This window comes from Notothenia rossii (genome assembly GCF_949606895.1).
Source record: "Notothenia rossii genome assembly, chromosome: 8".
Taxonomy (NCBI): Eukaryota; Metazoa; Chordata; class Actinopteri; order Perciformes; family Nototheniidae; genus Notothenia; species Notothenia rossii.
In genome coordinates, this window is record NC_136906.1 from 69,144,376 (window position 1) to 69,159,540 (window position 15,165).

At 47.2% G+C, this 15,165-nt stretch overlaps 2 protein-coding genes across 6 annotated transcripts in view; one reads left to right on the plus strand and one right to left on the minus strand.

The window, feature by feature from the left end:
- The window catches only part of LOC307014503 (uncharacterized protein), a 147,448-nt gene that overhangs the window by 78,500 nt on the left and 53,783 nt on the right, over positions 1-15,165 (minus strand). The gene's annotated exons all lie outside the window — the stretch shown is intronic.
- Positions 10,062-15,146, plus strand: LOC307016255 (uncharacterized protein; the record flags this gene model as incomplete). Its single annotated transcript, XM_079645294.1, has 5 exons — positions 10,062-10,379; positions 11,416-11,512; positions 11,707-11,790; positions 12,332-12,442; positions 14,835-15,146. The coding sequence occupies exons 1-5, from the start codon at positions 10,369-10,371 to the stop codon at positions 15,144-15,146; spliced, it is 615 nt and encodes a 204-aa protein (XP_079501420.1). The 5' UTR covers positions 10,062-10,368.

Consider the following 15,165-nt stretch of genomic DNA (forward strand, 5'->3'; position numbering starts at 1 on the left):
TTTTACAAATCACTCCCCTTTCAAACTGTAGTCTTGTTTATTAATAAGTTTATAACTTATAATGATCATATAAAGATGTGCCTTTACCTCACTGGTTGTAGAAAAAGCTTCTTATATTCGTTAGCATAGCTAGCTAACCAGATGCTAATAACAAAGAAGTTATTAACTCATGATCAGTATGTCAGATGAACAGATCGCCACTGGGCTTACAACTAAAGACACAGCCACGCAAAAACTGCGGCATGTGTACGGCTCCTTATGGGTACTGCAATTTTTGCCGGAACGGTGTTCTGGTGCTCTCCGTCAGAACTGCACCCCCGTCAGACGAGACATATACTACGTGATGACACATTAGGCTCGTGTTGTGTTCAAGGACCCTGACCTTGGCCAGGAAAAACAGGCACTAGCTTTTTGTTATTATTTTGCGGTCTAGATTTCTTTCAATTTTTTTGTTGCGTGTGTTTATAAATTACCTCAAGGGCCATATCAAATGGTCTCGCGGGCCGTATATGGCCCAGGGGCCGGAGGTTCCCCGCCCCTGCTCTAGGACGTCCGAGCCTTTGAGAGTGTGTTGCTTAACTTGTGTGGAACCCGCTTGCAAAATGTGGGGCCCCTGCGACCTTCAACAAGGTCAAAACTGAGGTCAGAGGTCAGGTTTTAATGCCGTACGGCGCCCTTTACGGCACAAAGGAAGGTCCGACCGCTTTTAGCTTGGTCTCGTTGGAATCGCCTCGAAGAGTACATGCAGATTCATCCCTCTGCTACTCATAATGTGTAACGTTACGGCTTTAAACGGAACAAAGCCTTCCGTTAGGCTGTTTTCACTCTCACTCTTATGGTGATACGGCACACCAATTTCCCCGCAGGCTAGGCAGTCAAGAGTATTCGAATTAGCTTCGGCTCGATGTGGAGATGTGATTTGATGTGTCGTTTGTCCCCCAACTCCTCTCCAAAGTTGAGATATTTTATAAAATACTCAGGGGAGTTTCCTGAATTGTTATGCCCAAAGCCAAGCACTAGGCCCTGGGTAAATTAAGAGGCTGATCTGGGGAACTTTTGTCCACTTTCCCTGGTGCTAGAAACTCAAGTCAGGTATCCCTGGAATCGTCTCAGAGAGTAGGTGGTCAGAGGGGCCTTGTTTTTACTGAAACATGAACAGAACATGTCGCGAGAACCGGTTCCCACTTTGCGGGGGGACGAGGGCCTGATGCCTGACTTTGGAAAGGGCTAAAGGGATAATTTTTCTTCAGGGGGAACCAGATCAGGAATCTGAAATATGGGAAACCGCAACCAACCCAGAACTTTTTATTCAATTAAATGTCAAACTTTATCACAAATTCTTCTCATAAGCTAAGGATCAGACACCCTTGTGTGGCATTGGTGAGAGAGGGGAAGACATTTTAAAAAATGTGCTTAGTGCTCTGCGCATTTGAGAGTGTGTTGCTTAACTTTAGTGGAAGCTGCTTGCTAAATTTGGGAATGCTGTGACCTTCAACCAGGTCGCAAACTAAGATTAAAAGTCACATTGTCATGGCTCTCAGTACTCTATACACGGCACAAAGGAAGGTCCGATAGCTTTGAGCTTAGTCTCGTTGGAATCTTCTCGAAGAGTATATGCAGATTCATCCCTCTGCTACTCATAATGTGTAACGTTACGGCTTTAAACGGAACAAAGCCTTCCGTTAGGCTGTTTTCACTCTCACTCTTATGGTGATACGGCACACCAATTTCCCCGCAGGCTAGGCAGTCAAGAGTATTCGAATTAGCTTCGGCTCGATGTGGAGATGTGATTTGATGTGTCGTTTGTCCCCCAACTCCTCTCCAAAGTTGAGATATTTTATAAAATACTCAGGGGAGTTTCCTGAATTGTTATGCCCAAAGCCAAGCACTAGGCCCTGGGTAAATTAAGAGGCTGATCTGGGGAACTTTTGTCCACTTTCCCTGGTGCTAGAAACTCAAGTCAGGTATCCCTGGAATCGTCTCAGAGAGTAGGTGGTCAGAGGGGCCTTGTTTTTACTGAAACATGAACAGAACATGTCGCGAGAACCGGTTCCCACTTTGCGGGGGGACGAGGGCCTGATGCCTGACTTTGGAAAGGGCTAAAGGGATAATTTTTCTTCAGGGGGAACCAGATCAGGAATCTGAAATATGGGAAACCGCAACCAACCCAGAACTTTTTATTCAATTAAATGTCAAACTTTATCACAAATTCTTCTCATAAGCTAAGGATCAGACACCCTTGTGTGGCATTGGTGAGAGAGGGGAAGACATTTTAAAAAATGTGCTTAGTGCTCTGCGCATTTGAGAGTGTGTTGCTTAACTTTAGTGGAAGCTGCTTGCTAAATTTGGGAATGCTGTGACCTTCAACCAGGTCGCAAACTAAGATTAAAAGTCACATTGTCATGGCTCTCAGTACTCTATACACGGCACAAAGGAAGGTCCGATAGCTTTGAGCTTAGTCTCGTTGGAATCTTCTCGAAGAGTATATGCAGATTCATCCCTCTGCTACTCATAATGTGTAACGTTACGGCTTTAAACGGAACAAAGCCTTCCGTTAGGCTGTTTTCACTCTCACTCTTATGGTGATACGGCACACCAATTTCCCCGCAGGCTAGGCAGTCAAGAGTATTCGAATTAGCTTCGGCTCGATGTGGAGATGTGATTTGATGTGTCGTTTGTCCCCCAACTCCTCTCCAAAGTTGAGATATTTTATAAAATACTCAGGGGAGTTTCCTGAATTGTTATGCCCAAAGCCAAGCACTAGGCCCTGGGTAAATTAAGAGGCTGATCTGGGGAACTTTTGTCCACTTTCCCTGGTGCTAGAAACTCAAGTCAGGTATCCCTGGAATCGTCTCAGAGAGTAGGTGGTCAGAGGGGCCTTGTTTTTACTGAAACATGAACAGAACATGTCGCGAGAACCGGTTCCCACTTTGCGGGGGGACGAGGGCCTGATGCCTGACTTTGGAAAGGGCTAAAGGGATAATTTTTCTTCAGGGGGAACCAGATCAGGAATCTGAAATATGGGAAACCGCAACCAACCCAGAACTTTTTATTCAATTAAATGTCAAACTTTATCACAAAATCTTCTCATAAGCTAAGGATCAGACACCCTTGTGTGGCATTGGTGAGAGAGGGGAAGACATTTTAAAAAATGTGCTTAGTGCTCTGCGCATTTGAGAGTGTGTTGCTTAACTTTAGTGGAAGCTGCTTGCTAAATTTGGGAATGCTGTGACCTTCAACCAGGTCGCAAACTAAGATTAAAAGTCACATTGTCATGGCTCTCAGTACTCTATACACGGCACAAAGGAAGGTCCGATAGCTTTGAGCTTGGTCTCGTTGGAATCGCCTCGAAGAGTACATGCAGATTCATCCCTCTGCTACTCATAATGTGTAACGTTACGGCTTTAAACGGAACAAAGCCTTCCGTTAGGCTGTTTTCACTCTCACTCTTATGGTGATACGGCACACCAATTTCCCCGCAGGCTAGGCAGTCAAGAGTATTCGAATTAGCTTCGGCTTGATGTGGAGATGTGATTTGATGTGTCGTTTGTCCCCCAACTCCTCTCCAAAGTTGAGATATTTTATAAAATACTCAGGGGAGTTTCCTGAATTGTTATGCCCAAAGCCGAGAACTAGGCCCTGGGTAAATTAAGAGGCTGATCTGGGGCACTTTTGTCCACGGTCCTGTTTCATGTTGCTGCTGCTCGCCTGACCCACCACCACTCCAGCTTCCACCTGTAGGCTCGGGGGATAGTTATCTAATCATCACTCAATGTTCTTTGTAAATCTGTGGAGTGATGAGGCCTCATCCTAGACGCCAAACTCAAACTATATGCTGCTTATAATAAACATATTAAGGAACACGTGAGTTGTCTGACTGAACTGAAGCTATGAGTTAGCAGTGTTCTGTTATTCCCACAAACTGAAGCTATGAGTTGCTGGAGTGAGGCAAAATGAGGCATGGCTAAAATGCATGATCTGTTTCGTATTTTGAAAATTAAAACGTATTAATATACCTTATATATATATATATATATACCTTATATATTATTTAAATATAGCATGATAGGTCCCTTTTAAGTATAATTCAACAGAAAGAAAAAAACAAAAGTAATAAAAAAAAAAAAGTAATAATAATAATTAAAAAATAATCGTTCTCATTCATAACACTCCGTTCGATGTCTCACTATGGGATGCGCCTCAACGCATATGCACCAGAAGCATCAATCTCATTACGCCAATCCTGATTGGCTGGTGATCTTGACGCCAACGTCAGGGAATCCACCAACCCTATAAGTAGCTTGCGCCACGACGCAGGCGTCATTCAAACACCTCTTCTCGCTTCGGAGCACATCTCGAGAAAGATCAGTAGCTAGCTAGCTTAACGGTCCACAGACTGATATACGAAGCTAACCTTCGGTCGACGGGCGCTCGCCAGCTACTTTTGCTTCGCACGGGAATTTACTTTATTAACACTCCAGTTAATATCAGAATCTACCCTGCCGTTTTTTTCCAACGGATAACGGTAAGGTTTTTGGATTTTTTCCCGCAAACGGTAACACGCCTGTTGCTCGTTTGTCCTTTCTACGCCGCACCAAGGCTAGCTAAGATGGACTCTTCCCTCCCTCACACCAGAGGAGACGGAGTGTCGGAGGCTCGGCTCTGCGGCTGCGGGCTAAAGATATCGAGTACTGACTCACACCAGGTCTGCTCGTCTTGCCTCGGGCTGCAACATGCCCAGGAGGCTATCGACACCCCCGGCGCGTGCGGGCATTGTTCCCGTTTTACCGCCAAAAGCCGCCGCCGGCGGCTAGCGCGCCAAGCTAGCATGCCGGTCCGAGACCTCCCCATGCCTGTAAACTCGCCGGCCGGCGAGCAGGGCATGGTGGCGACCGCCACGGGTGCCGGGTCCCGCGCTGTGTCAAGCTGGGACTCGGTGGCGGCGACAGCCGCGGGAAGGGGGCCCCGTGCTGTGTCAAGCTGGGGCTCCCAACTGGACCTCACCATGGCCTCACCCGCGGAGGATGTCCTGGAGCTGGACTATGAGGAGGAGGAAGAAGAATACGCCCCGGAGTTTCTTCTTTCCGACTCAGACGAAGGCGAAGATGACATCTTCGTCTCGTCTGCCCAGGCTGCCAAGCCTGGGGCCATGTCTGCCTCCCCGGGCGAGGACGAGCCACCGCTCCCCCGCCTCAGCATGGACCTGCAGGCCGTGTGTCAACGCGCTGCATCTAAGCTGGACATCCCCTGGCCTGAAGCGGCCAGAGAGCCCTCCAGGTCTAGATACGAGGGAAAGAACTTGCCCCAAGCCGCAAGGCTGACCAGGCAACTTCTCCCCGTATTTCCGGAGCTGCTGGACGAGGTGTCGGTCTCCTGGAGAGACCGCCCCTTCAGCAGCAAGGCCCCAATCCAGGGAGCCTCCTCTCTGGACTGTGAGGGCATGGAGAAGCTCGGGTTACTCCGCATGCCTCCTATGGAGCCGCTTGTGGCAGCCCACCTCCAACCGCGGGTGTCGGCGGCCCCGAGCAGGAACCCCACACTGCCGACAAAGGCGGACCGGTTCCAGTCCGCAATGACTGAACGGGCCTACAAAGCGGCTGCTTTGTCCGCCAGGGCGCTAAATGTCTCCTCCATGCTTACCGCGTACCAAGCGGAGCTGTGCGCGGACATGACGGTGAAGCCTGAACCGGCCGTGTGGGAGGAGATCATGGCGATCACGGATATTTGCCTCCGTGTGCAGCGCTGTGCAGTACAGGCCACAGGAAAATCGCTAGGGATGATGGTGGTGCAGGAGAGAGCCAGATGGCTGAACCTGACAAACCTCCCCGACCGGGAAAAGGAGGACGTGTTGGACATGCCAATCGTCCCTGAGGGCATATTCGGCTCAGCTCTTGCCTCCATGCAACAACGGTGTGAGGCCAAGAAGAAGGAGGATGAAGCTCTCCAGCTTTGCCTCCCTCGGAAAGCCCAGCCGCCGCCCCCAACGGTCCTGCGACGGACCTTCTCCCAGGCTACCCCGCACTCGGCCCTGTTCAAGGTCCCGAGATGGCAGAAGCCACAGCCCGCCCCCGGTCTCCCACCGAGACGCGAGGCGCGGACGAATTGGCCAAGAAAGTCCCCGGTCCCGGCAGCAGCCACACAGGCGCCGCCGACCCAGACTTTCAGTCACCAGGCGAGGAAGAAGAAGAGGGCAGCCTGACAGCCTTCCCTCCCCCCCTCGGGGAAAGGGCTGGAGGTTTCCTGTTCTCTTTCAGCCCTGGATCGTGTTCCACACGTATCCAGCACCCATGTGTTTCCGGGAGACAACCACGCTCCCGCCTTCCCGCCGCCTCGGGTGATGACTGCACGTCATCCTCCAGTTCGCGCCATGAGGGAAGCAGACTTCACAGCACTGGCAACAGTTCCTGCCAGTCGTTCAAGTCACACAAACACACACAAGGGTCTAAAAATAAAATGTTTGCCACTGTTGCTTCCAGGCTTAAAGCCAAGGGCACAGTCGAAAATATTAAAAAGACAAATAATAATGTCAATAAACAGTCAGGCGACTGCCCCGCTTCTGAGAGTGGCTATGAACGCCTCTCTCGGAATGCGGACGGTGGCCGGGTCTGTGAACGCACCATCACCGCGCGCATGCGCAGTGTCAACCGAGGTTGTCACCCTAGAGCGCCACCGTGTTCAGACACTAGAGGGCGCCATAACACAACCAATGCGGTCACAGGGTGCAGACAACAGAGATATGGTGACATCCCCGCTCGCTCTGAGGAGCGAAAGGTGGAAAATGCTCACATGCTCTGCTTGGGTTTTCAAAACGATATCACGGGGCTACAGACTCCAATTCGCTGTCACCCCCCCTCGCTTCTCGGGCATTGTGCAATCACATGCCCGGGGAGCGTCGGCTCACATTCTAGAGCAGGAGATTCTCTCGCTACTAGAAAAGAAAGCCATATCCATCGTACCCTCCAAACGGAGTCGGAGCGGCTTCTATTCCAAATATTTCCTCGTTCCCAAACGGGGAGGGAATGGAATTCGCCCCATCCTAGATTTAAGGGCTCTGAACGGGTATCTCAGAAAATACAAATTCCGGATGCTCACTCACACATCCCTACTGCGTCTCGTGCGTCAGGACGATTGGTTCACATCAATCGACCTGAAAGACGCGTATTTTCACATCCCAGTTATTATCCACACAGGAAATATCTGAGGTTCGCTTTTCAGGGTGTCTGTTACGAGTACAGAGTGCTTCCCTTCGGTCTGTCTCTCAGCCCACGGGTGTTTGTGCGATGTACGGAGGCAGCGATAGCCCCGTTAAGACAACAGGGGATTCGCCTGGCAACCTATTTAGACGACTGGCTCCTTCTGGCACAGTCGGAGCAGGAGGCTATTATGCAGACGAATGTCCTCATGAAACACCTGCTCGACCTGGGTTTTGTAATAAACACAGAAAAGAGCATGTTGTCCCCAGCCCAGTCGGTGCTCTTCCTGGGCTTACGCCTGAGCTCGGTGCCCTTCACAGCCCGCCTGTCAGCGGAGAGAGTGAGAGCCTTCAGGGCTTGCCTCGCTCGTTTCCAGCCACGCAAATATGTTCTCTTCAGATCGTGTCTGCGGTTACTGGGGCTCATGGCGTCAGCCATCCTAGTAGTACGTCTGGGCCGCTTACACATGAGGGAATTTCAGCGCTGGGTAGCTGCCCTCAGACTAAACCCCACGCGTCATGGCGCGCGGAGAGTGATGGTCACTGTGCACTGCGTAACGGCGCTACGCCACTGGCTGCACCCGACTTTCCTGGTGCGAGGCGTGCCTATGGGTGCTGTCTTATCGCGGAAGGTGGTCACCACGGACGCATGTCTGACGGGCTGGGGGGGCATATACGAAGGTCGACCTGTGAGGGGTCTCTGGAGCAGAGACCTCCAACGGTCACACATAAATTATCTGGAGCTCTTAGCGGTGTTTCTCACCCTAAGACGCTTTCTGCCTTCTCTCAGGGGACATCATGTCCTCGTGAGGACAGACAACACGACCACGATATCGTATATAAACCGCCAAGGGGGTTTGCGTTCTCTACAGTTACACAGGCTGGCACGCAAACTGATCTTATGGAGCTGCGGACGTCTCCTCTCTGAGAGCGACACACGTACCGGGAGTGATGAACCTCGGGGCAGATCTGCTGTCCAGAGGTGCACCACTGTACGCAGACTGGACTCTACATCCAACGATTGTGAGTCAGCTGTGGGTGCGTTACGGCCGGGCCGCGGTAGATCTGTTCGCATCAAAAGAAAATGCTCAATGTCAGCTGTTCTTTTCAATGCGCGATCTAAATGCACCGTTAGGCGTGGACGCGCTCGCGCACGTTTGGCCCCCGGTCCTTCTATACGCGTTCCCACCCCTGGCTCTAATTCCTCCAACTCTGGCCAGAGTGAGAGAACAACGCCACACACTGATCCTGATAGCTCCACACTGGCCTGCAATGTACTGGCTGGCGGAGATATATCAGCTGCTGTGCGGACAGCCGTGGCAGCTCCCGCTACACAGGGACATACTATCTCAGGCGGGGGGAATGATTTTTCACCCACACCCAGAGCACCTGGCGCTATGGGCCTGGCCCGTGAGTGGTATAACCTGAGTACAGTGGGGCTCCCTCAGAAAGTGATAAACACTATTCAGAGTGCAAGGGCTTCCTCCACCAGGTCTCTCTATGACTGTAAGTGGAGGGTGTTTGAGGAGTGGTGTCTTCAAAAGAAACACATCTCTTTTCAATGCCCTGTCGGTGTGATTCTATCATTTCTACAGGATCTGATTGATAAACACAGAGCTTTCTCCACGATCAAAGTGTACCTGGCTGCTATTGCCGCATGCCATGTGGGCTTTGGGGGAAAGACGGCTAGTCAACATCCCTTGGTCTGCCGTTTTATGAAAGGGGCTCGCCGGCTCCTCCCCGTTTCCAGGTCATTGGTGCCCCTGTGGGACTTGACGGTGGTTTTAGATGGGCTCGCTCGAGCTCCATTTGAACCCCTGGAAGACGCTGACATGAAGCACTTGTCACTGAAGACAGTGTTGTTACTGGCTCTGGCATCTGCCAAACGAGTCAGTGATATTCACGCGCTCTCTGTGCATCCTTCGTGTACTCAGTTTGCCCCGGGGCAAACGAGAGTATTGCTGAAGCCCAACCCGGCCTTTGTGCCTAAGGTGGTTGGCTCATGCACTCCCATTGACCTTGAGGCATTTCCTTCACCGCTAGGTTCCTCTGGGGAACAGCGGCCGAATTTGCTTTGCCCGGTTCGTGCTTTGCGCACTTATATGGACAGGTCGAAAGAGTTTCGGTGCAATGATCAACTCTTTGTATCTTGGGCTAACCCTCATAAGGGCAAGCCCGTTACCAGGCAACGGCTCTCCCACTGGATTGTGGAGACGATTGCTCTGGCTTATACGAGTCAGGGTTTGCAGGCACCAACGGGCCTGCGCGCTCATTCTACTCGTGGATTGGCTACATCCTGGGCTTTGTTCAAGGGTGTTTCCATTCAAGACATTTGTGCAGCAGCGAGCTGGTCCTCGCCGCTCACTTTTGTCCGCTTTTACAGGCTAGATGTTTCTGCTCCAAGTGTGGCCCGCGCAGTGCTGGGCCCCGTATTGGGACAGGGTTCTACCTGTTAAGTTCTGTTTTTGTGTTGGTGATTTTCGAGATAAGCATGTCTGGCAATGCGGGAGTCTCAATATCCCATAGTGAGACATCGAACGGAGTGTTATGAATGAGAACTATAGGTTACTTACGTAACCCCAGTTCTCAGAGTAACATGAAGTGAGATGTCTCACCTGACGGCCCTTCTTGCTGAGGCGAAGCGAGAAGAGGTGCTTATTTTGAATGACGCCTGCGTCGTGGCGCAAGCTACTTATAGGGTTGGTGGATTCCCTGACGTTGGCGTCAAGATCACCAGCCAATCAGGATTGGCGTAATGAGATTGATGCTTCTGGTGCATATGCGTTGAGGCGCATCCCATAGTGAGACATCTCACTTCATGTTACTCTGAGAACTGGGGTTACGTAAGTAACCTATAGTTTTATTTCGATTATGTTGTTTTCGTAATCGTTGCAAGCCATAATCGTAATTGCGATTAAAATACGATTAATTGAGCAGCCCTAATGCAATGCTCACATTTCAGCACTGAGTCAAAGACCTGAGTAAAAAATACACACTTCCTGACTTTTACGGTCCCCAATGGACCCATGCCCATCCCCCACCCGGAGCTAACCTTCACCTCGACCAGCACGTGCTCTTCATTATAGACTGGCGTGGCACAGAGGGCAGCAGCACCTACACACAGAGACCGATATATGAAGATAAATGATTGCTAAGGGCAGAGGAAAGGAGAATACATGGAAACAAGGTAAGAAAATACAAAAGAAAATCAAATTTTGAACTGTTTTACTATTTATGAATTAGACCAAGAACTGAGGCTAACGTGTTTGCAGCCTATAGTGCTAATGCTAGCAAGTGTCCTGCTAATGCTAGCAAGACGTAGCTTGTCACCAGCGATTGTTTGACAGCATTAATATTTTTTTTAAGTTATGGACTTCCTTTTTTGCCGCTTACTTTTACTTGACTGAACTCAGATGATGTATTATTGTAATATTCAGGAGTAATGGTGAGCTAAGGAGAGGAAAGAGGAATACATTTTGACATGCTGCAGCTATCAGTTAGCTAGACATGAGGTTCCAATGTTGGTAACTTAGCATTCTAGAAGGGCGAAAAGTTGTCAGAATGTAACAAACGGTCAAATGTTCAGGGGTTAAAACATTTTTTATTTAGTTTGTCCGTTTTTATAAGCTTAATGTAATCGGAATATCGTTTTTCGTTCTATGAAAAAGCGCCAGAGTGTTCTGAGTTTTGAGTTTTGTTTGAGTTTTGAGCGCTCTGTGTTTTGTAATATCTCAGCGCACGTTTCACATAGAGAGGAGACAAAATGTCGGGGAACTAAAAAATATCATCCTTTGCTCCGGAGACAGTTGTCTGTAAGTGTTTTATGTACACAATTAGCTTGTTTTGCATTTACAAGGGGTGCCCCGTCCTTTTTGTGTATGTAATGTGCTCTTTTAGCTATTAGCAGTAGCTAGCTCTGTGGCTCTGGTGCTAGCACATGTGTTTATTTCTAGCCTAGTTCGACTTGAAGTACTGCTTGATACTTTTAATAGGAGTTTATTTATGTTTATCTACTCTCTATATGCATGTAGACATTTTTGTATTTTGATTTATGTTTTTATTAATGTATTATAGTTTTACATAGAAAACAGCAAAAAGAACTACAGTTATGTCTTAAAAAAGTTTAGCCTTGTGTTGCTGTCAGTCTAGCTTTGCTCAGGATTAAGCTCGGTAGGCGCAGGACACAGATGTTACATCAACTGTTTTTTATTTAACGCCTACAGTCGGAGAACACAATCCACCAGGTGGAAAGCACGCAGAACACGCCTGAGGGAGCATCACAAGAAATGCTTATCCGGGCACATGGAACACTTAAAACAGGTAAGGATGGTGGGTCTAATTTTCAAATGTGATCAATATCACAAGTGGGCTTCTTACATCATATGTTTGAGTTAATAACTCAAACGTAAAATAAAGAAAATGTGTTTAGGAGTGTAGTGTTAATGCTCTCAGGCTCTTTGTAAACCTCATGTTCTGGAGAAATGGTGATGAATGCTTCCGTCTGTGATGTTTAGTCTTCAGGAAGTCCAAACCAAGAGGGGGAGACATCCTCAACACCAGAACTACCATCTGAGCTACCTGCAGCTTCCAAGAGATTAGTAAGTGTCAATCAAGTATTACAACATAACAATACAATATGTCAGTATTTCATTGAACAAATAAAATGGTGTATTTGTTTAAGGTTAATATGAGAAACGTTCAACTTGTCATAAAGCTGTCTCACTTCTGATGTCTGCATATGACCTACATAATTAAATGAGACCACCTACTAAATATTTACATATATTGACAATTGGTTTCTTCACACACATATTCCAGTGTTCCCAATAAGTTATCAACAACCAGCAGGAACATTAGGTTCAAAATCCCCATTCCCCGATCTCTTTCCCTCTTTTTCTCCATCAAACAGGCACATACAGAGTCATCAGTCCGATACTTAATAATACTGTATATGTATACATTGGGACAATTCAATGAGGAAGTCGACTTGAAAAATATGTAATAAAAAAACACTAACTCGCTAAGTTTCTTTCTAGGGTCATGACTCCGTAATATGACTACAGACATGCAAAGCTTCATTCCAACTTCAATTCACTTCAGTCGGCAGTGCCAGTTATGTGTATTGTTTTTCACCCTTAGGAAAGAAGCCTTGATTTTGAAAGCGACACAGACATAAGTGCTGATGGATCACATCCTGGTGAAGCTGATGACCCAGATGTACCCCCCCTGAGAAGGACTGACAGCATATTCGTAAGTTTGCATAATGAAAGTGGGACAAATAATGGGGAGCATAGCGTACTTTGTTTTCTTTAATGCTGCATTATACAATTACCAGGGATGCCAGCTTGGCACCTTTCGGCCGGGGGGGGGGGGGGGGGGGGGGGGGGGGGGTCTGGGACCCGGAGTAATCTGCGGCCGCGAGCTGTGTTGTGCCATCGCGCATGGTGTTATTTTGTTTTATATTATAATGAAGCGCGAGCTATGAGCTCGAGTTTTCCTGTCTGTCAGCTGAACTCTGCTGCTCCGCGATGAGTGTCTAACTACAGCAGCTACATTACCTTTCGTTAACAGTAACTGTGCGGTCCGGAGTCACTGTGGCACAGACTGGACAGCTGTTAGAACGGGCCGTTCAGGTATTCAGAGCAGAGCTCCCTGTCGGAGCGGCAGTGCGTGATGTGAACTGAAAAGTTTTTCTGTCGCAATATTATTTAAGGAATCGTTGAGCTAGCTAACTAGCATACATTGTCACTATCTGCTAACGTTAGCTTTAGCCTTCATTTTGTAATTGTTTTTTTCATAGGCTATAAACAGGTGGTATAAGTATAGATCTTGTACTTGAGTAAAAGTAGAAGTACTCAGATCTTGTACTTGAGTAAAAGTAGAAGTACTCAGATCTTGTACTTGAGTAAAAGTAGAAGTACTCAGATCTTGTACTTGAGTGAAAGTAGAAGTACCAGAGTGTAGGAATACTCTGTTTCAGTAAAAGTCCTGCATTCAAAATGTTCCTCAAGTAAAAGTAGAAAAGTATTCTCATCAAAATATAGTGAAAGTAGCGACAGTAAAAGTAGTCATTGTGCAGATTGGTCCATTTCAGAATAATATATATGATATGTTTTATAATGATTGATCATGAAAGTGTTCTCAAAGCTGGTAAAGGTGCATTTAGTTTGAATGACTTTTGGCTCATTTCCACCGCAGGCCTCGCTCGACTTATCTCGACTTAACTCGACTTGGTTAGGCCAGGCTCACTTTATGCTGCGCTTCCATTACAGTTTAGTAGCTGGGGCAGTAACTATAGTAACGCTGTGTAGGCGGAGCCGTGGCGTCATCTTCAATGCGAACCCCAGAAAAACAACATCAGCCGTTAGCTGTTAGCACTCAGAGCTCACAGCTCCTCATATCTGTTCAGAAACTAGACAAAAGTTAAACAAGTACAAACCACAGCCTGTCTGTGTCATGGTGAATACAGTCGCTGCTTTATTTCTGTCTGTAGGCCGTTGGTGTGAGTGTGGACAGTCGGAGCATATAGTGCGTTAGCTTAGCCGAACCCCATTTAGACAACACGCATTCTAATAGGTTTCTCTCCTGCCGTCTGTCTGCAGACTTGTCAAAGCATTAATTCATGGTTTTTACTAACCGTTATCAGTATGTTGTTACTTCGGCATCATTTAGAAACGTGTATTACAATTAAATCACGGTCAAATATGTTCACACAAGCTTCTCTGTTTTCAGTCGTCAGTTTAGCATATTCAGCAGCCCGGTTGTTGGCCTCGCTTGTTGGCCCGATAGAACCACGATTTTGTTGGGGCAGAAAAAAGGTGAAAAAGTACCCGCAAGCCGGTACTACACTAAGTGGAAAAGCAACCAAAAACGGGCCCCGCACGGCTCGCCACGCTTAAAGCGAGCTCCACGCTGTAGTAGAAATGCGCCATTTGTATACTGCAGGGTAGCTTGTGAATTTACTCCAGTTGGAACTAAAGTCTGATTTAACACTTGATTATATTTACCATCATTCATATAAATCATTCATATAAACTGACTGCTACACAATTAAAATAAATGCTTTTATATATTTCTATTAGATTTAACTCTTTGGGGTTTCTGTTATTATTACCACTGCTGCTTTAGTTGTTCTGGCTGCTAAAATCCTCTGTTATAGCTAATTTTAAGGGCGATGTTCCGTGGGGTTGGGGGGTCGGGGGCTCGATCCTTGTCACCTTTTTCATACCTTATGAGTTTGCATCCCTGATTACATAAGTTTGTAATGTACATCAGCTTAGTTTGGGATATTTAAAAAAAAATGGTATTAGTGGCTGCCCTAATGTGTAACCAAAGCCGAACAGTTGTTGATCTTCCACAGCCACACAATACGTTTTTTATTTTTATCAAATATTAAATTACTGGGAGGATTTAATAAGAATTTCAATACATATCATACAAAATGTTTTTAAAGAACATCAACCCTAAACTTGAACTCTGACAGAGCATTTCATAGCCTTACCCTAGCACTGTATAGTGGATTGATTGTCGGGTTAAATTGTCTAGGTTTAAAGGGGAGTCAAAGACAATGTAAAAATGTATACCTGGTTTATGCTTCTTGCAGATCATTTAGATTAAATGGTCTTGTTTATTTAATTTCCAGCTCACCAAAAAATACCTGGAATCAATCTCCAAGGTCTCAGATGAACCAGAAACCTCGATGAGCAGTGGTGATGAATATATTCCGTCTAAAAGGTCCCTACATGGAAGCAGTTCCGAGGAATCGTCCCATCTTCAAAGCCAGGTTACATTAACGGAAAGCAAAAACCTGAAGAAGTCACAGAGGACTTACAGAAGAAAGACAAGTTCTTTGGATAAAGATAGAAGAGAAGAAAGTGAAAACTCTGACAAACCTGGGAAAAGTGTCAGTAATGAAGCTGCAAAAAAAGAAGGATGGTGCCAGAGTTTACAGTAAAAAACATTATTGCCTGTAC